Below are 27262 nucleotides of genomic sequence, written 5' to 3' on the forward strand. Positions count from 1 at the left end.
TCTGCTTCTGATCAGAGAGAGGCAAGTGGGTGTTTTTCAGTGTAGCTTTTCCATGATAATGGCCAGTGGGCAGTTGTAATTGAAAGTTACCATTGGTTATTCACAAGATCTTCTTGGGCCTGATGCAATAGCAGGTAAAATTCAGAGTCCTCTTCCCCTCACTTCCTTCTGAGCCATTTCCACATTCAGTTATGCTAACTATGATTCCTCCTAGGCCAATGCTGATAAACTGTTCTGGTTGAATCCCTAAATATTTGATTTGTTTCTAAACAATAGTCCAATAGACATCAAGAGGATTTTATTTCACTTTGAAGATTTGTTTGTACAATTGGCAGACTTGTCCCTACAGAAAGAGTTTGGCTGCTTGCCTTCCAAGAGAAGCTGACTCTTGTGGTAACAATGTCAGCAGCATGGCTGAGGCTGTGTCCTCCGCTCGTGAGACCACTGGCTTTCTACTTTAACTATTTCCCCTGTATTTACCAGGTATATTTAACTCTCCTTAATAAACCTCTCATTCATCATGATCACTTTAGTTACTCTTTTTAAGAAAGATTTTGTAAAAGGTTTGGTAGTGTATGATATACAACTTTTAAAATGATCATAGCTGTGAATATAAGCAGTTAAAAAGAGAAAAATAAGAAACTAGTGAACATTTAACTGTTATATCACTTTAAAATCACTTATAAATTTTGTGACACAGCATAGAGGCAGTTGTGGATGACTAAGAAGCACCGAATTGCCTAGCAAGACTTATTTGTAATAAGTCTTTTTTCCTAAAACTTAGTTTCCTCATTTATAAAATTAGAATAACATATCTACTTTACAAAGTTTATTTTAAGGATCAAAGAAATCAACTGGAACACAGTGAATTATTAACATGGTTATGACTATATGATAAAATTTTCTCAGCTATATTCAATGTTTATATATTATTTTCTTTAATATTTTCACTTAATATTTGATATGTAATTATTTCCATGTATCAACATAATTTAAATGCTCAGGGTATTCCATTGTTCTACTTTTAATTTATAAGTCTCACTATTTTAAACTCAACATGTTTATAAATGAACTTATGCTTATCACATAACAATAAGTCAAAAAGAACAAGATTAAAAATGTAAAGGCTTAAATGTATAAAAATGCTTGTGCATTTCAAGCACTAAAAAAGATCTGCAGAAGTTTTAATGAGTTTTCTCCTTGGTATTTCAGCTCTTGATATGCTTTTCCATGTTATAAAAAGTAATCATTCTCACATATGCCTCAGGATAAGTTGACTTCTATACAAAATAGTGAATATAAGCTAATTATTTTGAAGGATTGCTGTTTGAATTTAGTTTACAATGTGTTTCATAACATATACAAAATGTCACACAAGTTTGCCAATATGCTGGAAGCACTATGGTACTCAGAAAATAGCTACAAACATAGCTAAGTTTTATTATACTGAAATGATGCATGATATAATCAGCAAGGGAAAGGGACCCAGGCAGAATCTGGAGAAATCCAGGCATAGGCTTTCTTAGGCTCTCTCCCTCCTATAAGGGGGTCCCACTTCTGTGTGGGATCTTTTTTTTTCCAGTCACCAAAACATGCAGTAACATGCAATTTTTCTGCCCAGAGAAGTCCACCAAGATATCCAACTCCTAAGGTTTTTACAGGGGCTTGTCCTAGTCAGCTCACACTGCTATACTGCTATGACAAGTACCATAGGTAAGGTGGCTTATAATCAATAGAACTTTATCTCTCACGGTTTTGAGATCAGGCCAGCATGGTCAGTTTCTGATGAAAGCCCTCTTCTGGACTACAGACTCAACTTCTTTTCTTCTCACATGACAGAAAGGGAAGGAGGGAGGGAGCTCTCTGGGATCCCTTTTTTTTTTTTTTCTTTAGAAAAATTTATTTTATTTATTTATTTTTAATTTTATTTTATTTTTAAACTTTACAATATTGTATTGGTTTTGCCAAATATCGAAATGAATCCGCCACAGGTATACATGTGTTCCCCATCCTGAACCCTCCTCCCTCCTCCCTCCCCATACCATCCCTCTGGGTCGTCCCAGTGCACCAGCCCCAAGCATTCAATATCATGCATCGAACCTGGACTGGCAACTCGTTCCATATATGATATTATACGTATTTCAATGCCATTCTCCCAAATCATCCCACCCTCTCCCTCTCCCACAGAGTCCAAAAGACTGTTCTATACATCAGTGTCTCTTTTGCTGTCTCGTACACAGGGTTATTGTTACCATCTTTTTAAATTCCATATATATGCGTTAGTATACTGTATTGGTGTTTTTCTTTCTTTCTGGGGTCCCTTTTAAAAGGGCACTAATCCTACTCATGAAGGCTCCACCCTAAATACCTAAATGCCTCCCACAGGCCCCACCTCCTAATACCATCCCTTTGGGAGTTAGAAATTCCTCATATGAGTTTGTAGGGGACACAAACTTTCATCTTAAACAGGGCTGGTCACGTAGGCACCCTCTGCTGAGCACATATCAAAACTCTAAAAGGAAAGCAGAAGTTCAGCCTAAAACATATCATTTGTACAATGAGTCAGGGCACTCTGAAGACACTTTTTAATTAGAGAAGCCAAGTTCCCAGATATGGATCAAGGGAAAATCCTTGAAAGTCAGCATTTCTAAAGGTAGCAGTCTCAGGCCTGCTATATAAACTCTATTCTGCTCATGATCTTAAAGATATTCTTTGTGCCAGAGTTGGTTAGCAAGCCTGTCTTCTGCGGATAGCATCCCCAGTTTGTGTCAATAAAGCAGGGTTGAAGAGAATATTAAATGAAGTAGTTTTTATTCATTGTTCCCAAGAAGAAGAAAAGAATCCCCTAGCTTTTCAGAGGATTCCCCTGTGTATGGAAGGATGACAGTTGAAGAGAAGATGCTGGCAAAATTGACAATTCTTCCCTGCCTCATGTCTTGCAATAAAGTGACCATGGAATCTAAAGGTGAACAGTCAGAACGCTATGTGCTTGACATTCTCATCTGAGCCAAAATTTATAACACGTGCATCTGACGATAGAAAAGAAATGGGACAGGATACCGGGATTCATTTACATAGTCACTACATATGCTAAGATTAGTCTCCTAACAAGAAGCACAGGAGCTGTTTCTCAACAACAAATTGTTTCTTTGACACCAAAGATTTTACACCAGATCTAATTATTAACTGGCCTGTGATTAAATACAATGAATGGATGTCTTTCCACTGGTCGCTAACAGCACTATAAATTCAAAACTGCACCTGACACTGTAGAATTATTTTGTGTTGTACTCATCGTCAAACATGAGAAATAATCTGTTGGGATTATTAAATCACAAATTGTGGGCATGTTGCACAGCTTTCTGAGTGGACATGATTCTCACATCTTAACAAAAAATTGCAACATAAAAAAATAATTATGCCATATGTTAACTGCACACAAAATTTGAAAAATGTACCCCAAAAGTTTATAATTGCCAGTTTTACTATGCACAGCTCCAAAGTGGATCTGAAAAGAAATAATAAGTATTTTCTCAGTATTATTTCTCAGAAATAATAGGTATTAATATTTTCTCATGGTCCCAGAGTGACTAGTTGGGATGTTTAATAATAAACACTGTTTGGTTTTAAATAATAGGAAATATTTTTAAGAGAAATAATAAGTATTTTATTATAAATTTAATTTGAATTATTCAAACCTACTTATTTTGAACATCACTGTTTCAGGGGAAATATAATATGGCATTTTGTTTTGTTGATATAATTGGTTAATGTAAACTCAAGTCTCTTCACCTCTCAAACTAATTACCCCAAAATTTATTATACAGTGTTTGGAGAACTAAAGAAGTCAGTGAAAGAAAATTGTTGAGTCTCATTTTGCCAGTCATGTAGAAATTAAAATACACATCTACCTTTTTACAAAAAAGGATATCATTTTTATAATCAACAGTCCCTTAAGAACTCTTTTCTAGACTTTATAATCTTAAACAAGTGTTAAATATAAAAATTTTCAGGGATATTTATAATAGATTCAAAAGGTATCTGCACGAATATTAAGTGCCAATAAAATCAGGAACTTTTATAGACATTTGGGATACATAACATTTTTAAAAATTCCTATTTTTTGGAGCTTACACTCTATCAGGGATAGAGAAAGATAAGCAAAAATGTAAATTATACAGTCTGGTAAAAGGTGGTAAATGTTATGCATAAAAGAAAAAGTAAAGAAAGGTATAGAATCAGAGTACTGTGGGATGTGCTGAATGTGTATAGGGAGCCAAGTGTAGTATTAGTAAATAAAATCATGGGATAGGGCTCGATTTCTGGAAAAATAGTGAACCCTGCAGGCAATGGGAATATAAAGAAAACTTTGTAATTTTGTTTTAACACAAGTTGACAGTGGAAGATGTACCTATAGAGTAATGTGGTATTTTGTTGTTATGTTTTTTTTTTCTTTTTTTTTTTAAATTTTATTTTATTTTTAAACTTTACATAATTGTATTAGTTTTGCCAAATATCAAAATGAATCTGCCACAGGTATACATGTGTTCCCCATCCTGAACCCTCCTCCCTCCTCCCTCCCCATACCATCCCTCTGGGTCATCCCAGTGCACCAGCCCCAAGCATCCAGTATCGTGCATCGAACCTGGACTGGCAACTCGTTTCATACATGATATTTTACATGTTTCAATGCCATTCTCCCAAATCTTCCCACCCTCTCCCTCTCTCACAGAGTCCAAAAGACTGTTCTATACATCAGTGTCTCTTTTGCTGTCTCGTACACAGGGTTATTGTTACCATCTTTCTAAATTCCATATATATGTGTTAGTATACTGTATTGGTGTTTTTCTTTCTGGCTTACTTCACTCTGTATAATAGGCTCCAGTTTCATCCACCTCATTAGAACGGATTCAAATGTATTCTTTTTAATGGCTGAGTAATACTCCATTGTGTATATGTACCACTACTTTCTTATCCATTCATCTGCTGATGGACATCTAGGTTGCTTCCATGTCCTGGCTATTATAAACAGTGCTGCGATGAACATTGGGGTACACATGTCTCTTTCCCTTCTGGTTTCCTCAGTGTGTATGCCCAGCAGTGGGATTGCTGGATCATAAGGCAGTTCTATTTCCAGTTTTTTAAGGAATCTCCACACTGTTCTCCATAGTGGCTGTACTAGTTTGCATTGCCACCAACAGTGGAAGAGGGTTCCCTTTTCTCCACACCCTCTCCAGCACTTATTACTTGTAGACTTTTGGATCGCAGCCATTCTGACTGGTGTGAAATGGTACCTCATAGTGGTTTTGATTTGCATTTCTCTGATAATGAGTGATGTGGAGCATCTTTTCATGTGTTTGTTAGCCATCTGTATGTCTTCTTTGGAGAAATGTCTATTTAGTTCTTTGGCCCATTTTTTGATTGGGTCATTTATTTTTCTGGAGTTGAGCTGTAGGAGTTGCTTGTATATTCTCGAGATTAGTTGTTTGTCAGTTGCTTCATTTGCTATTATCTTCTCCCATTCTGAAGGCTGTCTTTTCACCTTGCTAAGTTTCCTTTGATATGCAGAAGCTTTTAAGGTTAATTAGGTCCCATTTGTTTATTTTTGCTTTGATTTCCAATATTCTGGGAGGTGGGTCATAGAGGATCCTGCTGTGATGTATGTCAGAGAGTGTTTTGCCTATGTTCTCCTCTAGGAGTTTTATAGTTTCTGGCCTTACTTTTAGATCTTTAGTCCATTTTGAGTTTATTTTTGTGTATGGTGTTAGAAAGTGTTCTAGTTTCATTCTTTTACAAGTGGTTGACCAGATTTCCCAGCACCACTTGTTAAAGAGATTGTCTTTAATCCATGTAAATTCTTGCCTCCTTTGTCAAAGATAAGGTGTCCATATGTGCGTGGATTTATCTCTGGGCTTTCTATTTTGTTCCATTGATCTATATTTCTGTCTTTGTGCCAGTACCATACTGCCTTGATAACTGTGGCTTTGTAGTAGAGCCTGAAGTCAGGTAGGTTGATTCCTCCAGTTCCATTCTTCTTTCTCAAGATCGCTTTGGCTATTCGAGGTTTTTTGTGTTTCCATACAAATTGTGAAATTATTTGTTCTAGCTCTGTGAAGAATGCTGTTGGTAGCTTGATAGGGATTGCATTGAATCTATAGATTGCTTTGGGTAGTATACTCATTTTCACTATATTGATTCTTCCAATCCATGAACATGGTATATTTCTCCATCTGTTAGTGTCCTCTTTGATTTCTTTCACCAGTGTTTTACAGTTTTCTATATATAGGTCTTTAGTTTCTTTAGGTAGATATATTCCTAAGTATTTTATTCTTTTCATTGCAATGGTGAATGGAATTGTTTCCTTAATTTCTCTTTCTGTTTTCTCATTATTAGTGTATAGGAATGCAAGGGATTTCTGTGTGTTGATTTTATATCCTGCAACTTTACTATAGTCATTGATTAGTTCTAGTAATTTTCTGGTGGAGTCTTTAGGGTTTTCTATGTAGAGGATCATGTCATCTGCAAACAGTGAGAGCTTTGCTTCTTCTTTTCCAATTTGGATTCCTTTTAATTTTTTTTCTGCTCTGATTGCTGTGGCCAAAACTTCCAAAACTATGTTGAATAGTAGTGGTGAGAGTGGACACCCTTGTCTTGTTCCTGACTTTAGAGGAAATGCTTTCAATTTTTCACCATTGAGGATAATGTTTGCTGTGGGTTTGTCATATATAGCTTTTATTATATTGAGGTATGTTCCTTCTATTCCTGCTTTCTGGAGAGTTTTTATCATAAATGGATGTTGAATTTTGTCAAAGGCTTTCTCTGCATCTATTGAGATAATCATATGGTTTTTATCTTTCAATTTGTTAATGTGGTGTATTACATTGATTGATTTGCGGATATTGAAGAATCCTTGCATCCCTGGGATAAAGCCCACTTGGTCATGGTGTATGATCTTTTTAATGTGTTGTTGGATTCTGATTGCTAGAATTTTGTTAAGGATTTTTGCATCTATGTTCATCAGTGATAGTGGCCTGTAGTTTTCTTTTTTTGTGTGGCAGCTTTGTCAGGTTTTGGTATTAGGGTGATGGTGGCCTCATAGAATGAATTTGGAAGTTTACCATCCTCTGCAATTTTCTGGAAGAGTTTGAGCAGGATAGGTGTTAGCTCTTCTCTAAATTTTTGGTAGAATTCAGCTGTGAAGCCATCTGGACCTGGGCTTTTGTTTGCTGGAAGATTTTTGATTACAGTTTCAATTTCCGTGTTTGTGATGGGTCTGTTAAGATTTTCTATTTCTTCCTGGTCGAGTTTTGGAAAGTTGTACTTTTCTAAGAATTTGTCCATTTCTTCCACGTTGTCCATTTTATTGGCATATAATTGTTGATAGTACTCTTTTATGATCCTTTGTATTTCTGTGTTGTCTGTTGTGATCTCTCCATTTTCATTTCTAATTTTATTGATTTGATTTTTCTCCCTTTGTTTCTTGATGAGTCTGGCTACTGGTTTGTCAATTTTATTTATCCTTTCAAAAAACCAGCTTTTGGATTTGTTGAGTTTTGCTATGATCTCTTTTGTTTCTTTTGCATTTATTTCTGCTCTAAGTTTTAAGATTTCTTTCCTTCTACTAACCCTGGGGTTCTTCATTTCTTCCTTTTGTAGTTGCTTTAGGTGTAGAGTTAGGTTATTTATTTGACTTTTTTCTTGTTTCTTGAGGTGTGCCTGTATTGCTATGAACTTTCCCCTTAGGACTGCTTTTACCGTGTCCCACAGGTTTTGGGTTGTTGTGTTTTCATTTTCATTCATTTCTATGCAAATTTTTATTTCTTTTTTGATTTCTTCTGTGATTTGTTGGTATTCAGCAGCGTGTTGTTCAGCCTCCATATGTTGGAATTTTTAATAGTTTTTCTCTTGTAATTGAGATCTAATCTTACTGCATAGTGGTCAGAAAAGATGCTTGGAATGATTTCAATTTTTTTGAATTTACCAAGGCTAGATTTATGGCCCAGGATGTGATCTATCCTGGAGAAGGTTCCATGTGCTCTTGAGAAAAAGGTGAAAATCATTGTTTTGGGATGAAATGTCCTATAGATATCAATTAAGTCTAACTGGTCTATTGTATCATTTAAAGTTTGTGTTTCCTTGTTAATTTTCTGTTTAGTTGATCTATCCATAGGTGTGAGTGGGGTATTAAAGTCTCCCACTATTATTGTGTTATTGTTAATTTCTCCTTTCATACTTGTTAGCATTTGTCTTACATACTGCGGTGCTCCCGTGTTGGGTGCATATATATTTATAATTGTTTTATCTTCTTCTTGGATTGATCCTTTGATCATTATATAGTGCCCTTCTTTGTCTCTTTTCACAGCCTTTGTTTTAAAGTCTATTTTATCTGATATGAGTATTGCTACTCCTGCTTTCTTTGGGTCCCTATTTGCATGGAAAATCTTTTTCCAGCCCTTCACTTTCAGTCTGTATGTGTCCCCTGTTTTGAGGTGGGTCTCTTGTAGACAACATATGTAGGGGTCTTGTTTTTGTATCCATTCAGCCAGTCTTTGTCTTTTGGTTGGGGCATTCAACCCATTTACGTTTAAGGTAATTACTGATAAGTATGATGCCGTTGCCATTTACTTTATTGTTTTGGGTTCGAATTTATACACCGTTTTTGTGTTTCCTGTCTAGAGAAGATCCTTTAGTATTTGTTGGCAAGCTGGTTTGATGGTGCAGAATTCTCTCAGCTTTTGCTTGTCTGAAAAGCTTTTGATTTCTCCTTCATACTTGAATGAGATCCTTGCTGGGTACAATAATCTGGGCTGTAGGTTATTTTCTTTCATCATTTTAAGTATGTCTTGCCATTCCCTCCTGGCTTGAAGAGTTTCTATTGAAAGATCAGCTGTTATCCTTATGGGTATTCCCTTGTGTGTTATTTGTTGTTTTTCCCTTGCTGCTTTTAATATTTGTTCTTTGTGTTTGATCTTTGTTAATTTGATTAATATGTGTCTTGGGGTGTTTCGCCTTGGGTTTATCCTGTTTGGGACTCTCTGGGTTTCTTGAACTTGGGTGATTATTTCCTTCCCCATTTTAGGGAAGTTTTCAACTATTATCTCCTCAAGTATTTTCTCATGGTCTTTCTTTTTGTCTTCTTCTTCTGGGACCCCTATGATTTGAATGTTGAGTGTTTAATATTGTCCTGGAGGTCTCTGAGATTGTCCTCATTTCTTTTAATTCGTTTTTCTTTTATCCTCTCTGATTCATTTATTTCTACCATTCTATCTTCTAATTCACTAATCCTATCTTCTGCCTCTGTTATTCTACTATTTGTTGCCTCCAGAGTGTTTTTAATTTCACTTATTGCATTATTCATTATCTATTGACTCTTTTTTATTTCTTCTAAGTCCTTGTTAAACCTTTCTTGCATCTTCTCAATCCTTGCCTCCAGGCTATTTATCTGTGATTCCATTTTAATTTCAAGATTTTGGATCAATTTCACTATCATTATTTGGAATTCTTTATCAGGTAGATTCCCTATCTCTTCCTCTTTGGTTTGGTTTGGTGGGCATTTATCCTGTTCCTTTATCTGCTGGGTATTCCTCTGTCTCTTCATCTTGTTTAAATTGCTGAGTTTGGGGTGTCCTTTCTGTATTCTGGCAGTTTGTGGAGTTCTCTTTATTGTGCGTTTCCTCACTGTGTGTGGGTTTGTACAGGTGGCTTGTCAAGGTTTCCTGGTTAGGGAAGCTTGTGTCGATGTTCTGGTGGATGGAGCTGTATTTCTTCTCTCTGAGGTGTAATGAAATGTCCAGTAATGAGTTATGAGATGTCTATGGTTTTGGGGTGACTTTGGGCAGCCTGTATCTTGAAGCTCAGGGCTGTGTTCCTTTGTTGCTGGAGAATTTGCTTGGTATGTCTTGCCCTGGAACTTGTTGGCCCTTGTGTAGTGCTTGGTTTCAGTGTCGGTATGGAGGTGTTTGATGAGCTCCTGTCAATTAATGTTCCTTGGAGTCAGGAGTTCCCTGGAGTCAGGGTTTGGACTTAAGCCTCCTACTTCCAGTTATCGGTCTTATTTTTACAGTAGTTTCAAAACTTCTCCTTCTATACAGCACCATTGATAAAACATCTACGTTAAAGATGAAAAGTTTCTCTACTGTGAGGGTCACTCAGAGAGGTTCACAGCGTTACATGGAGAAGAGAAGAGGGAGGAGGGAGTTAGAGGTGACCCAAATGAGATGAGGTGGAATCAATAGTGGAGAGAGTGGGCTAGCCAGTAGTCACTTCCTTATGTGCACTCCACAACTGGACGGCTCAGAGATGTTCACGGAGTTATACAGAGAAGAGAAGAAGGAGGCAGGAGACAGAGGTGGCCAGAAGGATAAAAGGGGGAAATGAAAAGGAGGGAGACAGATCCAGCCAGTAATCAGTTCCCTAAGTGTTCTCCACCGTCTGGAACACACAGAAATTCACAGAGTTGGGTAGAGTAGAGAGGGGTTAGGGAGGAGATACAGGCGACGTGGTGGAGAAAACGGAGAGTCCAAAGGGAGAGAGAGCAGTCAAGCCAGTAATCTCGTTCCCTAGTGAAAAATGGGTCCTGAAGATTGGGTTCTTAAAGGTACACAATTGGTAACAAATACATAAAAGCAAAAATTAAAAATCTAGAGTAGAGTTTGGAATTTCAAAAATGCGATGTTAATGAAAAGAAGAAGGAAAAGAAAGAGAGAAAAAACGAACAAAGAAAAACAAACAAGGTCGCGAAAATTATAAAGAAACTACAGGTACAAAATTGATAACTAATACCAAAAAGCAAAAGTTAAAAATCTAGAGTAGAGTTTGGAATTTCAAAAATACAATGTTAAAGAAAAGAAGAAAAATAAAGAGAGAAAACAAACAAACCAACAAAAACAATGTCGCAAAAATTATAAAGAAAATACAGGTACAAAATTGATATCAAATACCAAAAAGCATAAATTAAAAATCTTGAGTAGAGTTTGGAATTGCAGATATATGATGTTATACAAAAGAAGAAGAGAAAGAAACAGAGGGAAAAAAAAAAGTCACAGAAATTATGAAAAAAACTTTAAGTACCAAATTGATAACATATACCAAAAGGCTAAAATTAAGAATCTAGAGTAGAGTTTGGAATTTCAAAAATACAATGTTAAAGAAAAGAAGAAAAAGAAAAAAAAACAAAACACGGTCAAAAAATTACAAAATATATATATGAAGTTTGCTGAAGAAGAAAAAAAAATAGAGTCTTTTTTTTTTTTGCTTGCAAAGTAATAGTTATAAAAGTGAAAATTAAAGGACAATAGAGGACTTAAAATTTTTTAAAAAAAATTAAAAAAAAAGAAAGAAAGAAAGATTGATCGTAAAAATAGTAAAAATATATCTAGGTCTTTCTCTGGTTTTGGTGTGAGTATTGTGGGTTCAGTTCATTTTTGGCTAGTTCCTTGGTCTGACTTATGTTTCTCAAGATCTATAGGCCCCTTCCTATGTAATCCATAGTAACCACAGGGTTTTAATCTATGGCCTGTAGCTTCCAAGGCGTTTCCCTCTGTTATAGCTTCTTCTGTTTGCTGATCTCTTCAGTGTCTGGTTCCCGCCCTGACACAAAGGGGATGGTGGAGGACACTATTTTTTTTTTTTTTATTTAGGCTCACTTGTTCAGCCACGCTGTGGGGAGAGAGGGAGGGATGCTGCAAACAGATAACACTGGCGTGCACTCACAGTGCCTCAGCCACACTGGGTCTGCCCCCACTCACGGCGCATGTAGCCTCCCTGCCCACACTGCTTGGGCTCTAGGTTGTTCCGCCGGGAACAATCAGAGGCCGGCCCTGGGCTGAGCTCCCAGGTCCAAGCCGCTCAGGTTCCGGCACTCGGGTAGTCCTCAGAGGCACAGACTCGGTTGGGCCTGCGTTTTGTGCTCTTCCCAGGTCCGAGCAGCTCAGGTGATGAGGTGTTTGGCGAGCGCCAATGCTGCGACTTATCGCCTCCCCGCCACTCGGTTATCTGGGTGTAAAACCAGCGCACCTTCTCAGGCAGATGTTGACCGTCCAGACCCCCAAGAAGTTTTAGTTAGCAAAGAAACCTGCTTACAGTTTTATAGATAGTGTCTATCTGGGGCTGCGATTGCCCCCTTCCGGCTCTGGCTGCCTGTCACCGGAGGGGGAAGGTCTGCAGCCGGCTATCTCTGTTCAGTCCTTTGTTCCGTGCGCGGGCCTGGTGGTGTCTTAGGTTAGGGCTGGCTTTTCGCGTGGTAGATATCCCACAGTCTGGTTTGCTAGCCCAAATTATTTCGCTCAGATAGCGCTCAGGACATTTGGGCCCGATTCTTACTCTAAGGGACACAGCCCCCGCCGCGCTTCCCTGCCCAGCCCCCGCTTGCTAATGCCATGTGCAGGCGTCTGCGCTGCTTCTCCGCTGGGGGAGTTACCGTAGGGCTCACAATCTGCGATTTTTAATTATTTATTTTTTTTCTCCCTTTTATGTTGCCCTCTGTGCTTCCAAAGCTCGGCACAGATTTAGCAGTGAGAAGGTTTCCTGGTGTTTGGAAACTTCTCTCTTTTTAAGACTCCCTTCCCTGGACGGAACTCCATCCCTCCCTCTTTTGTCTCTTTTTTTGTCTTTTATATTTTTTCCTACCTCCTTTCGAAGAGTTGGGTTGCTTATCTGGGTGCCTGATGTCCTTTGCCGGCATTCAGAAGTTGTTTTGTGGAATTTACTCGACGTTTAAATGCTCTTTTGATGAATTTGTGGGGGAGAAAGTGTTCTCCCCGTCCTACTCCTCTGCCATCTTGGCTCCTCCCTGTTTTATGTTTAAAAATTTTTTCCATGTGCTTCTAAATACCATGTTGATATAGCTGTTTTGAACATGAAAGAAGAAAGACATGTCACAGCATATGCTAAGCATTAAATGAGGGTTATAGGAGTTTATTATCATAAGAGTTTAGTGTCTATTAAGAACTGAATGTTTGGGCAAATCTCAGGAAAGAGGTAGTTTGGGGCTGAGCATTCATTAAATCAACCATTTATACCCTGTGTGGAGTATCGTATGTTTAAATTCATTCTCTTAGTAACAATGAAAGATTTTTGAGCAAGAGTGTAAGATAATCAATAACCTCAGATATGCAGATGACACCACCCTATGGCAGAAAGTGAAAAGGAACTAAAGAGCCTCTTAATGAAAGTGAAAGAGGAGAGTGAAAAAGAGGGCTTAAAATTCAGCATTCAAAAAATGAAGATCAAGGCATTGGGTTCCATCACTTCATGGCAAATAGATGGGAAAACAATGGAAACAGTGACAGACTTTGTTTTCTTGAGCTCCAAAATCACTGCAGATGGTGACAGCAGACATGAAATTAAGACACTTGTCCTTGGAAGAAAAGCTATGGTCATCCCAGACATACTAAAAAGCAGAGACATTACTTTGCTGACAAAGGTCCATCTACTCAAAGCTATGGTTTTTCCAGTAGTCATGTATAGATCTGCGAGTTGGACCACAAAGAAAGCTGAGTGCTGAAGAATTGATGCTTTTGAACTGTGGTGTTGGAGAAGGCTCTTGAGTGTCCCTTGGACTGCAAGGAGATCCAACCAGTCTATCCTAAAGGAAATCAGCCCTGAATATTCATTAGAAGGACTGATGCTGAAGCTGAAGCTCCAATACTTTGGCCACCTGATGCAAAGAACAGGTGGAAAAGGCCCTATTAATTGGAAAAGACCCTGATGCTGGGCAAGATTGAAGATAGGGGAAAAGGGGACGACAGAGGATGAGATGGTTGAATGGCATCACCAGCTCAATTGACTTGAGTTTGAGCAAGCTTCAGGAGTTAGTGATGGACAGGGAAGTCTGGAATGCTGTAGTCCACGGGGTCACAAAGAGTTGGACATGACTGAGCAACTGAACTGACTGATAGCATAATCATGTGTGTGCATGATTAAGATTTATTCTAAGTTCTTCCACAGATCAGTCACAAAATTACAACTATCCTGACTTGAATATATTAAGACCTCAATAGGTGATAGAGAAAGGAACAAAATGAAAACTGGGAATGTTAGTTAAATGTGAATATATATTTAGCAGAAAACAGCCAATTGAAAACACAAAAACTCAGAATAAAAATAACACCAACATTTAAATAAAGCATCAGTGATAAGAAGTCAGTCATTCCATTAATGGAAATAGAAAGGTTAAGAAGGAAGTACAGATGCACATGCGAAGAGAAGTTTAGTCTGTGATATATTAGGTTAAAGCTCTCTATCCCCGTGTGCGTGCGTGTGTGTGTGAGCTTCTGCATGCCCAGTCACTCAGTCATGTCCGGTTCTTTGTGACCCCATGGACTGCCCCTTGCCAGGCTCTTCTGTCCATGAAATTTTCCAGGAAAGACTACTGGACACCCTCCTCCAGGGGATCTTCCCAATTGGGTTGGGAAGATACCTGCATTGGTAGGCGAATTCTTTACCACTGAGCCACCTCTATCCCTATGGAAATGTCCAAAAGTCAATGAGTAATGTAGGTCTGGAACCAGAAGAGGGTTTGTAGATAAAAATTGGAAATTATTGCACTGAGGTGATAGTTGAGGGCACAGAATTAAATTGGGTAGCTAGAGAAAAAGTAGAGAACTGAAGATAGAAACATGGGAGAGAGAAAAAGGAGTAATCAGAACCAGCAAAGTACATGAGCCTCTGAATCAAAGTCTTTAAGAAAAAAGAAAAGATTAAAAAAAAAAAAAAGACATAATGATGTAGAAGGAGGACCTGTGCAAACAAAATAATAGAAATAAAAATGTTGGGGAGATATCTGTTTATTTTTGCTATAATTTACATGGAGTTAAATTCACTGTTTGTTTTTTTCTTTAATTCACTATTTTTGACATGCAGTCTGTGAATTCTGACAGATGGGTAGTCATGTAATTACCACAAAAGTCAAGATGGAGAACAGTTCCTTCACACCCTCAAATTCTCTTATGTATCTTTTTAATCAAATCTACCTCTACTCCCAGTCACTGTCAACAGTGGTATGTTTTCTCCCCTTACCCTTTTATCTTTTGCAGAGTATCTTTTACATTAAATCATGTAAGATCAGATCAGATCAGTCACACAGTCATGCCTGACTCTTTGCAACCCCATGAATCGCAGCACACCAGGCCTCCCTGTCCATCACCAACTCCCGGAGTTCACTGAGACTCACGTCCATCGAGTCAGCGATGCCATCCAGCCATCTCATCCTCTGTCGTCCCCTTCTCCTCCTGCCCCCAATCCACCAGTATCTGTTCTAGATACTATGTCTACCACAACATTATAACTTTTCTTTATCTTTCATGCTATGTAGGCTTTTGAGCCTGGCTTCTTTCACCTGGTATATTTGAGATCCTTTGTTGCATGTCTTCCTTTTCATCACCGAGTAGTGTGGTTCATTGTATGGATGGATCTACAGTTTGTTTACCCATTTAGCAACTGAAGGATGTTTTGGCTGTTTACAGTTTGGGGTGATTATAAATAAAGCTGCTGTAAACATTCAGGTTTACATTCATACAACAGGTTTTTGTGCATACATAGTTTTCATTTCTCCTGAGTTATGCAGCAGTAGCATAACTTATGGAGAAGGCAATGGCACCCCACTCCAGTACTTTGCCTGGAAAATCCCATGGATGGAGGAGCCTGGTAGGCTGCAGTCCATGGGGTCGCTAAGAGTCGGACATGACTAAGCGACTTCACTTTCACTTTTCACTTTCATGCATTGGAGAAGGAAATGGCAACCCACTCTAGTGTTCTTGCCTGGAGAATCCCAGGGACGGGGGAGCATGGTGGCTGCCATCTATGGGGTCACACAGAGTCAGACATGACTGAAGCGACTTAGCAGCAACAGTAGCAGCACCATAACTTAGTTATAAAATAAATATAGTTTTAACTTTGTAAGAACTGGTCAACCACTCGCTATTTCCATTAAAATGTATGAGAATCCTAATTGCTCCACAATCTTGTCAGCACTTGGCATTGCCAATATTGTTTATTTTACTATTTTAATAGATATATTATTGCATTTAATTGTGATGTTATTTTAAATTTTCCTAATGACTAACATTATTGAACATATTTCAGTACCTTTGCCATTTTTAATATTATTTTGATTGAAGATTATAACTCTAAAGAAAAAGGCAAAAACAGATGATAATATTGAGTAAAAAACATTTCATTTTCTGAGTTGTGACTTAAGATAAATATAAATGACAAGTGTTAGAGTAAATCATCTGACAGGGCTAATCTATTTGGTAAAGATTGCTGATATGATTAAAAGAGCTTTAAATTATGTTTGAAGTGTTGAGAAAATTATCCCACAAACAAGATCAATAACAATAGACATGAGTTTATAAGAACAAAATAAAAACTGATAATTGAAGGAAAAGTAGTAAAGATGGTTGAAAACAATGTTTCCATCCATCTCTAACTAATGAACAGAGTATGAGTGCCTGTTCATAACTAATGAACAGGCAATGAATCTGAAAATGTAATATAAACAACTGTTCACATTTCTAGAAGTTGTTGGAAAGGGACACATGAAGTGTTTTAAGAGCAAAGAAAGGATACAACTTATTTGATAGATATGGTTTTGATAAATGATGAAACTGAATAGCACTGAAAATTAATATATACATTAGTACGAGGGTGAAAACATGTTAGCATTGGCATCAGGATGAAAGATAAAGAAAAGTTATAATGTTGTGTAGACACAATATCTAGAGCAGATACTGGTGGATTTATATAGTGCTTCCCTCTGTGTATGACAAAAGTTGCCCAGAGGCACTGAGAGGTCCTCTCACAAGTCTTAGAAACTCCATTCTGACCTCAGCAGGGATCAGAGTTACCGGTCCTGCACAATGTTACTGTGTAAATGATGAAATAAAAAAAAATAAAATCCTGATGCTAATCTAGAACTAAGCATTAAAAATAAAAATAATTTAAATAAGTAATAAATAAAAATAAAATATTATATGAAACATGTATGGTGATAGGTGTACTATAAACAAAAATAGAAGACATCAGTATGAAGTGTCCCTTCATTATTCATCAAATGCCTATTGAATAAGTGCTGAATGAGCACTGAGAAAAATTAAGTGGATAGAGGGGTAAATTAAACACAACCTCTCTTCTCATGGAGTTCAGACATTAAACAAGCAATTAAAATAAAGAATGGTAAATATTGGCAAAGACAGAGTGCTTTGAAAATGTAAGGAGCTCTTCAAGCAGTTCAAATTTAACATGAGCCTTTATAAAATGTGGAAATAGGATTAATAGAAAAGTATAACTTGAGCACATATCAGGGTTCAGAAAGCAAAGACCAGAACAAATTGAGACTTATGAAACATTCCAATACAGTGGTAAAGGAATTTTAGTTCTGTTCAGAGCAGGGAAATGAATATTAACAGATTAGTCATGCTATTTGCACAAAATGAGAGAATATTGAGTTGGCCAAACTTAATTGTACTGATCTTCATCAAAGAAAATAAATGGACTGGAAGGAGTTTGAAGTTCTACCCAAGATAGAAGTTGTGGAAAGTTTGCTTGAAATAATTCCATGTCTCTAGAAAAACATGCCAACGACATCATAGAATCAAACTCTACCTGACCTTTGAGAAAAAGTGAAGAAGAAATAGAGCATTAAAGGGTGAGATCATCTACTCAATCTTCCATCCATTTGTTTATTCGTCTTTAAAAAGAGTGTTTAGTACTTCTATATGTCAAGCACTGTGCTAGTCAGTAGTGACACAAAGTTTAAGAAGTGGAAACCCTGAGCCCTGTCCTCACAAAAGTTCACACTCTAATTGAAAGTAGGAACAAATGTGCAATTACATGACTCAGTGGGCAAAGAATTCACCTACAACGCAGAAGACACAGAACGCACAAGGCAACATGAGCCTTTATAAAATGTGGACATGAATTCGATCTCTGGGTGGGAAAGATCCCCTGGAGAAGGAAATGGCATCCCATTCCAGTATTCTTGCCTGGGAAATCCCATGGACAGAGGAGCGTGGTGGGCTACAATCCTGGGGTCACAGAGCTGGACACGATTGAGTGACTAAGCACGCACACAGGCCTGACAAATTCAACAAGAACTTCAGAGCATCAAACAATTAAAAGAACGTATATAATTCTATCAAAAGGAAAGATGTAAAAGAAAAAGAAAATGATGTTTTATTTAGAGTCTGATTTTTATTAATTCAAGGACAAATTGCCCATTGAACACAAATATGTACAGGAACTTATAAAGGTATCTAACCACTTTTAAAATATTTTAGTAATAAATTAAAAAAATACAAATCAGATGATATACAAAAGTAGATTTGTAGCTGTCTGTATAATAAAATAGAAATAGCTTCAATTGACAAATCAGTGCCAACCAATCTTTAGTTGTTTGTTACAAGGTTCTGTACTTAACAAGTATCCATTAAATATTTTTTCAAAATGAGAATATAGCCAATATCTTATCATAACTTTAAATGGAGTTTGTTTATGAAAATATTGAATCATTATGCTGTATACCTGAAACTAATAACATAACACTGTAAATCAACTAGACTTCAAAAAAATTTTTTTTCATTCTAATTACACAGGCATGTAGTTTGGTCACATTTTATGTGAATTTGAATTATTTAAATATGAAGTAGAATGTATTTAAAATATAGATCTCACTCTTGAAATAAATGTTAAAGCAAATAACCTTAAATTTAAAAATCATCAATGACCATGTTTTGAAATGAGTGAATTGTAAACAGTTCACACTATTTCCACAAGGTGGAGCCATAGTGGTAACTGTATCCAGTAATGTATTCTTCCAACCTTTTCTTTCCACATTATGTATTACATTTATAACCATATTTATCATTTATAACCATATTTATAACTTGAGACTTTCTAAATAACTGAAATTATTCTATATCTAATAAGTGAACTGAAACACTGTCTTCAGCAAATTGAGTATGTTGGGGATTTATCCCATTCTTTTACTGCTGTCTAATATTCCTTGCTGAAAAGAGAACGGTAGCAATAGTGTTAGTCTCTTAGTCCTATCTGACGCTTTGTGACTCTGAACTGTAGTCCATCAGGCTGCTCTGTCCATGGGATTCTCCAGGCAAGAGTACTGGAGTGGGTTGCCATCCCCTTCTCCAGGGGATCTTTCCGACCCACAGATAGAACTCAGGTCTCCTGCATTGCATGCAGATTCTTTATCGTCTGAGATACAGGGAAGCTCTGCTGAAAAGATACTATAATTCATTTAACAAGTCCCTTCATCAGTGGTCATTTAGGGGTCCTACTATTCTTCACTAGTGCAAATGATATCATGAAGAAATTTCTTGAACATTATCTTTGTGCAAGTGTGTCTGGAATATATATTCTGCTGGAAGAAATTTCTGGCTCAAAGCAAATGAACCTTTTTAATTCTGTCAAATTGTCCTATTCAAAGGTTCCAACAATATAAGATCTAACCAACATTATACGAGAATACTCATTTTCTGCATAACTGTTTTGTTTTTAAATGTTGCCACCTGATATAAAACGTTGTTGACGGTAATTTGTTACTCCTTAATTAGTAATGAGGTTGAATAAGTTTTGAACTGTAGTTGTTCACTGACTTCCCAGCTCATATTACTTGCCCATTTGCCACTATTTTTACAGGGTTACACTCTTTTTTGTGAGGATTAGTCAGAACTTTTTATTTGTTATAGATATTAGTCATTAGATTGTTCTATCTGTTAAAAACTATTTTCTTTTCACCTAGCACTTTGAAATTTCATAAATTGTGGCTTTCATTGCAAATGAGTTTTGAGTCTAGGTGGTCAAACATCAGGATTTTTCTCTTATGGCTTCTGGGTTTTGTTTTGTGTTGAAAGAGCTTTCTAAAATTTTAAAGCTCAACAAAGATATTCTGTTTATTTGGTTATAATGTAATCATTTTTTCACATTTAGTATTTTTATGCACATGAAATTTATATTTTTATGAAAATACAGTTAGTTTAGCACCATGTATTGAACAGACTTTGTTTTCCTTCTGTGATTTGAAATATTACCCTCATCACACACTGGTTTCAATTGTGTGTCCAGATAGCCTATTAGTTCTACAGTTGACAAAAAGCTTAATATTTAACACAAATAAATGCAGTGGATCACAGAACTATTCTCACTTCCAAGAAGCAGGAAAGGGCTTCAGAAGAAGCAGCTCAGAGAGTTCAGAGATTTCGTGAAATCCCATGACTGCATTGGTGGGTGATCTGGGCCTGGGAATGCATTTTTCCTATTTCTGACTCAGTGTTTTTCCCATTCTGCTGCAAACTCTAATTTGACATCAATAGAAAAACAGGCCACTTTACCCTCTTTTATCTTGATTCTTTTTCAGTAACAGAGGAGTATTCATACTGTAGTAGATCCCCATGCCAGAATGGGGGTACATGTATAAATGCAAGAGCTAGCTTTATCTGTGCTTGCCGACACCCTTTTACTGGTGACAAGTGTACTGTCAAGGTGGCAGGAGAAAACGCTTTAGCTCCAGGTAAGAGTGTGCATGTGTCCTTGGGTTTGCTCAGTGTCATAAACAAATATATTTTTTGAAATGTTTTCAAATGAATGTCTAGACCTGCTTAATCTGGACTCACTTGAGGATTAATTCCTTTTACTTCTGAAATTCACTGAATAACATACATGATTTTGTCAGGTAAACTAATTCATATACACTAGTTGAAATTTTCAATGTTGCTTTAATAGAAGCAGTTTATTAAAAATCCCCCAACTTGTTTTTTCTAGTGCATCTTAAAATAAAATATATATTGCATAAGAAAATATAAATTATACTTTCTTAGAAAATATATATTATATATATATGCCATATAATATATACGTATACATAGTGTATATATATGTATATATATAAACTTTTTCTCCTCAAACAAGAATACATCTTTGATTCATATCAAATCTGATCCCTTAAATTAAGCTTTAATAAGTGTTAGCAGTCTGTCTTCTATGAAGGTCGTAATACTGTTCTGACTGGCTGACGGCTTTTAGACTATGCTAAAATATAGTGAGTAGAGCAAGATGCCTTTTTGTCCATTTACTTACATAAGTATTGGTTGCTATAGATTTACTTCCAGAGTGTATCATTTTTGATTTTCACACAAGAAAATATGTGCAGTACTTAATATATATTCTCTTTAAAATGTTGGCAAAAATATGTTTCAAATCAGGCTTTTCTTAATAATATGCTGCATAATAAAGAGTGAATTTTTTAGTCTGCTTTTAAATCTCAGCCTTTGTAAGTACATTTGGCATTAATTACATAGAAGATTGCTTTTGTCTACCTCTCTATAGTGCATATGATTTCCTTGGGTTTCCGTTTTAGCCTCCAGAAACTGTTTGACAACATGCAGGAAAAATTGTTTCTACATCATGTCAGCTTTAATTCATCCAAGGGGCTTTAAAACATTCTGGCATACCATAATAATCATAAAATGCTTTGAATCCCTTCATCTCTGGAGAGATCAAAGACACACACAAATTAATCTTTGAGGCATTTTTGTGAGTGATATATTGAGTGTTACTGTCATTCTACCATGATCTAAGTGGAGAAACTGAGTCTCAGAGAGACTAAGCAGTTTTGGGTAGTTCAGGCAAGAAAAGAGGCAGGCATCCAGACACACATGCCCTTGTTAAGTCCAATGAATAACCATTTTACTTCTATTAACCCTTTTTATAACTGAGATAAAGAATAAAGATATAAACAAAACAAGATCAAAACATGAAAATCAACTCTTTCCATTTTTTTCCACTAACAGATTTTTCAAAAGGAACTTACAGATATGCACCGATGGTGGCATTTTTTGCATCTCATACTTACGGAATGACTACACCTGGTCCTATCTTATTTAATAACTTGGATGTCAACTATGGAGCCTCATATACACCAAGAACTGGAAAATTCAGAATCCCCTATCTTGGGGTGTATGTTTTTAAGTATACCATTGAGTCAGTTAGTGCTCATATCTCTGGATTCTTAGTGGTTGATGGAGTAGACAAGCTTACATTTGAGTCTGAAAATGGTAACAGTGAAATACACTGTGATAGGGTTTTGACTGGGGATGCCTTATTAGAATTAAATTATGGGCAGGAAGTGTGGTTGCGCCTCGTAAAAGGAACAATTCCAGCCAAATTTCCCCCTGCCACTACTTTTAGTGGTTACTTATTATACCGTACATAAATTAGCATGAATGACAGACTGTCACCTTTACTGAGAAGCAGCCAGTGTTTTTATTTATCTTTGCATGCACATCTGCTCTGTTTTTGGTTTTTCAACATGAATGAAAACGAACCTCTTTATAAAATCTGAGTAAGGCTCTAAGTTTGTTTATTTCACAAAATTATTTAATTATCTTTTAGACAACCAGTATATGAAGGAATTTTTGCTCCTAAGAGGTTTAGTAGCATAGAAAACAAAATTAGTTTTTTAGCATAACCACTCTTATTTTTGTTCTTTCATGTTAAGGCATTGCAATATAAAGGAATATTATAAAATGAGAATCAGTCAATATTGCCAGTCACAGTAATCTTTTCAACAGAACATTTAACTTTTGTGATTCCTTGTGTACATAAATATATAACATATATTTCTTAAATTCACATGTTCAAAAGTACTCAAAGACCAAGAAGTCTTCCTTTAACTTTGATTTTTCAGTCTTTTCTGTTGTTTTAAAATTTTACATATTGAAATTTTCACTTGTAATGAAAATTTTTAAACTTGAATTAGAAATTTGAAATATGCTTTACTATTGTTTCCTTCCTAAACTATATTCAATATCCTGTGAAAAGCCATAATGGAAAAGAATATGAAAAACAATATATGTGTGTGTAACTGAATCAATTGCTATACACCACAAACTAACACAACTTTGTAAGCCAACTATACATCAATAAAATTTTTCTAAAAGACTATTTTTTCCTTCCTATAATTAGAGAATAAAGAAATAGTTAACACATGAACATTTACACCCAAGTCTAAAGACACAGAAGTGGATATTTTATCTTTCTTTCATCATACAATAACTATGTGTGTGCTCTGTCATGCTCAACTCTTCATGACTTCATGGACTGCAGCCCAGCAGACTCCTCTATCCATGGGATTTCTCAGGCAAGAATACTGGAGCAGGGTTGCCACTTCCTTCTCCAATGGATCTTTCTCACCCAGAGATCGAACAGGGTCTCCTGAACTAGCAGGCAGATTCTTTACCACTGAGCCACCAAGGAAGCCCATATAATATATACAGGGGAAAAATAAAAAACACCTTTTTATACTGAGTATCCTATGGCAACACATGCAGACCTGATTGTATTTTTATAATAGGTGCATATATTCCATGGTGATATTATGATTTATGGATTTATGGTATGCTTCCTGTGCCCTGGTTCTCTTCTATGCAACTAATATGTAACATCTCATTGATTCCTTACAAAATTTTTAAAAGGTGGGTATTAACCAAGTTTCACAGCTAGGAAGGACTAAGGTAGGATTTAGAACCTTCTTATCTAGCACCCACTTGCATCCTTTCTCTATCTTACCTCCTACAGATGTACCATAATTGATTTAATAATCCCTTTGAAGTGCATTTGGTTATCTCCAATGTTTCATTATAACAATATTATTGTAGTGAACACTCTTAAACATACATTCCTTATATATTTAACAAGATATTTCTGAAGAAGAAATTCCTGTAAGACATTCTAAGAAAGAAGTAAAAGGTTTTGGTATGGAAAACATTCCTCATCAACTAATTTATTTAATACTTATTATAATCCTATGAATAACTAACTAACCTTTTGAGATAACTAACTATAATAATAACTAACCTTATGAGATAAGTATCATGTATTATTCTCTTTACACTGGTGAGAAACAGAGGCACATAAGTGGGTAAGTTTCACAACAGTTCAGGAAGTTGTGAGAATTTCAAGAACAAAAGATAAGCGTATATTTCTACTTTGCTAAAAGTTCTATCAAAAGGCCCTTGAGAAGATTGTTATCCAGTTTACTCATGTTAAGGAGTATTCATTACCCCCAAGACATACTAATCAAAACTTACAGTGTTTAAAAATACTGCCAATCTTAAATGTGAAAATATTATTTCCTCAGAGCAGAAACTTTATATTTTTTTCAAATTTTCTATAACTTGAATGCACATGTCCAAGCAAAGAGGTGTATACAAATGTTCACAGTAACTTTGTATGTAGTAGCCAAAAACTAGGTTTCACCCACATGTTTGGCAATAGATGAACAGCTAAGCAAACTCAGATATATCCACACAGCAGAGGACTACCAATCAATAAAAAGGATATTGGCACATACTATATGCCAATCTGTAGAAGATTTCAACCTGCAGCCTAATGAAACTTGGACAGCCCTACAGGTAAATGTGAAGTGTGCATTGCCCAGCGGAATGTGTCATGTTGAGCCAAAATTGCTGTGCCCTCACAGCCCAGCCTCAGTACACCAGGAAGAGTGGAAGCCAGTTGCTGACAAATGAAGGCTGACTGGCTGGCAGTTTCTCCTCTTATGTGTAAATGTGTTATTTTCAAAAGTATTTGGAGAATTTTGATAATTTCTTTAGTCCATGCCTAAAATAACATCACAATCTGAAATGTTTATTACTTCAAATACTCCTAGATTAAACAGAATTTTTGTTTTCCAATTATACTTTTCAACAGATACCAGTGATTTCAATGCACTGCCTTTTCTGTAATAGCAAGAACAGTAGGGAGTGAGTCATTTTACGATATTTGTCATTGCCACGCACAATTTAATTTTTGATTTTGTAATTAGATAATTTAGAACATTTAGCATTAAATAATGCTTTAGTGTTTGGGTTTTAATTACCAATTTTATCCTGTATTTTTACACATATTTGTAGAAATGCACAATTAAATGACAAATTGCCACCAATTACCAAAAGGCATTGTAGCCACTTCTAAGTTTCTGTGGATTTGTTTGTGTATCTTTTTAAAAGCCACCCAATATTATGCAGGACATCTTGCAACGTATTTGTAATTGTCATGATCAAATTTTTCCATATATTAAAAAAAAACACTGAGATTTTCTTGATTTTCCCTATGTACACAGCAGACTTTAATGGATATTATTTTGCAGATTGAATTCCAGAGCTCTTCTCTCTCACCAGACCTTCCTGCCTAGCAAACTCCCAAAGTATACTCAGACCCTAATTAGTGATAACAATTTCATACCCATTCATTCATCAATTATTTAATAAATACCCACTCTGTGACAGGCAGGATAAGTCATATATTAAAGTAATATAAAAATAAATATCAAGTAAATTAGTACAGACAGATAATGCATTTGAAATAAATTATTCAGAGTCATGCTGAGATTTACTCTCACCAAAATCATGAGTAGCTCCATAAGAATGGAAAATGTATCTTTAATAACCAATTCTGCCAACAAAGGTCTGTCTAGTCAAAGCTATGGTTTTTCCAGTAGTCATGTATGGATGTGAGAGTTGGACTATAAAGAAAGCTGAGCATTGAAGAATTGATACTTTTGAAGTGTGGTGTTGGAGAAGACTCCTTGAGAGTCCCTTGGACTGCAAGAAGATCAATCCAGTCAGTCCTGAAGGAAACCAGTCCTGAATATTCATTGGAAGGACTGATGCTAAAGCTGAAATTCCAATACTTTGGCCACCTGATGGGAAGAACTGACTCATTGGAAAAGACCCTGATGCTGGGAAAGATTGAAGGCAGGAGGAGAAGGGGACGACAGAGGATGAGATGGTTGGATGGCATCACTGACTCAATGGACATGAGTTTGAGCAAGCTCTAGGAGTTGGTGATGGCATGCTACAGCCCATGGGGTCACAAAGAGTCAGACATGACTGAGAGACTGAACTGAACCGAATAACCAAGCTCCCTCTATTTTCTACACCTCTGACAAACTTCCATTACTTGTTTTTGGCTCACTCTAGGAATAAATAAATTTCATATTCAAAGCCAAGTGAGCCTAAATTGTTCTTTCTTACTATCTTACCAAACTGCTCATTTTGGAAGAATGGGCTAGTATCATTAGGGCACTGTGCTCAGTCTCTCAGTTGTATCCAACTCTTTGTGACCCCATGCCAACTCTTTGTGACTCTTTGTAGCCCACCAGGCTCCTCTGTTCATGGGAATACTGGAGTGGGTTGCCATTTCCTTCTTCATTTGTGCATCAAGAAATGCTAAAAATAAGACAAACCGATTTTCACTTGACTAATTTAATTAATGCTTTTAATGGGGATTTTTTTTTAATGTTCATCTGTTTCAAAATATAAACTCACTGAATTAAATGAACTTCTAATTGGTAGAAGTTCAGTTATATATAAACATTATTTATATATAGATAGTTACATTACACATACATTTGGTCATATGTAAATTCAGGTTTTCATTTATCTAATATATGTCTAAATACTTCTAAATACTCTTCTATCTATATATATAAATTATGTGTATTATATACATAAAATTTAAGATTTTTATCATGTACTTTTCATCCAAGTCTGAAGGAAATGGGTTGACAACTTGGCACTTTTTTTAATAACTGCTACAGTTTATTACTGTCAATTTTTTCACATTAGAAACTAGTTGAGTAATAATCTTTGCTTTCAAGGGCAATTTTTTAATGCAATAAAATACTCCTTTCTCAAAATTGTTTGCCTATCCTCTTTATTTGCAAGCACGTGTGGGACACTTCAGGGCAGAAATGATAGCCCACACTTCCTAGATTGCACTTTTACTCTGGTTGATCTTCCCTGTTAGAGGCAGAGATGTTTGCTGCCCCAGTGGTTTCAAACCCAGTGCTTCATCAATAAGCTGAGAAGTGTTATAAGGCAGATTCTCACTGATTTGTGAGATCAGTGAGAATCTTCAGTCAGCTATATTGGGTTTGTGCTTGGGAAAAAAACAATAACAACGTAGTGTTCATTTCTCTGGGCTGACATGCTAATTAAACAATCCCAAACTCTGGAAAAGTCCAAATTTAGGATTTTTAAATTATTTTTATTCATGGGTTTCTTCATGAAATATCAAAACCCAGATTTTGGTCAAAACATTTCCCAGAAAACAAGTGTCAGATGTAGTAATATTTAGAACATTTTTAAATGTTATTTGCGTATTTTAAAAATATCAATCTATAGCAGATTTGGGGTTGTAACATGATTTCCTATTCAGTTCAGTTCAGTTCAGTCCCTCAGTC

The 27262-nt window shown here is 36.2% G+C and overlaps 1 protein-coding gene across 1 annotated transcript in view; it reads left to right on the forward strand.

Moving 5' to 3' along the window:
• Positions 1 to 26700, forward strand: part of MMRN1 (multimerin 1) — a 109633-nt gene extending 82933 nt beyond the window's left edge. Inside the window, exons 8-9 of the mRNA XM_055587650.1 lie at positions 20375 to 20527; positions 21807 to 26700. Coding sequence (XP_055443625.1) covers positions 20375 to 20527; positions 21807 to 22228 — 575 coding nt within the window. The 3' untranslated portion in view covers positions 22229 to 26700. The remainder of the gene's footprint in view (positions 1 to 20374; positions 20528 to 21806) is intronic.
• Positions 26701 to 27262: the final 562 nt, after the last annotated feature.

This window comes from Bubalus kerabau, chromosome 7, assembly GCF_029407905.1.
Source record: "Bubalus kerabau isolate K-KA32 ecotype Philippines breed swamp buffalo chromosome 7, PCC_UOA_SB_1v2, whole genome shotgun sequence".
NCBI classification, from domain to species: Eukaryota; Metazoa; Chordata; class Mammalia; order Artiodactyla; family Bovidae; genus Bubalus; species Bubalus kerabau.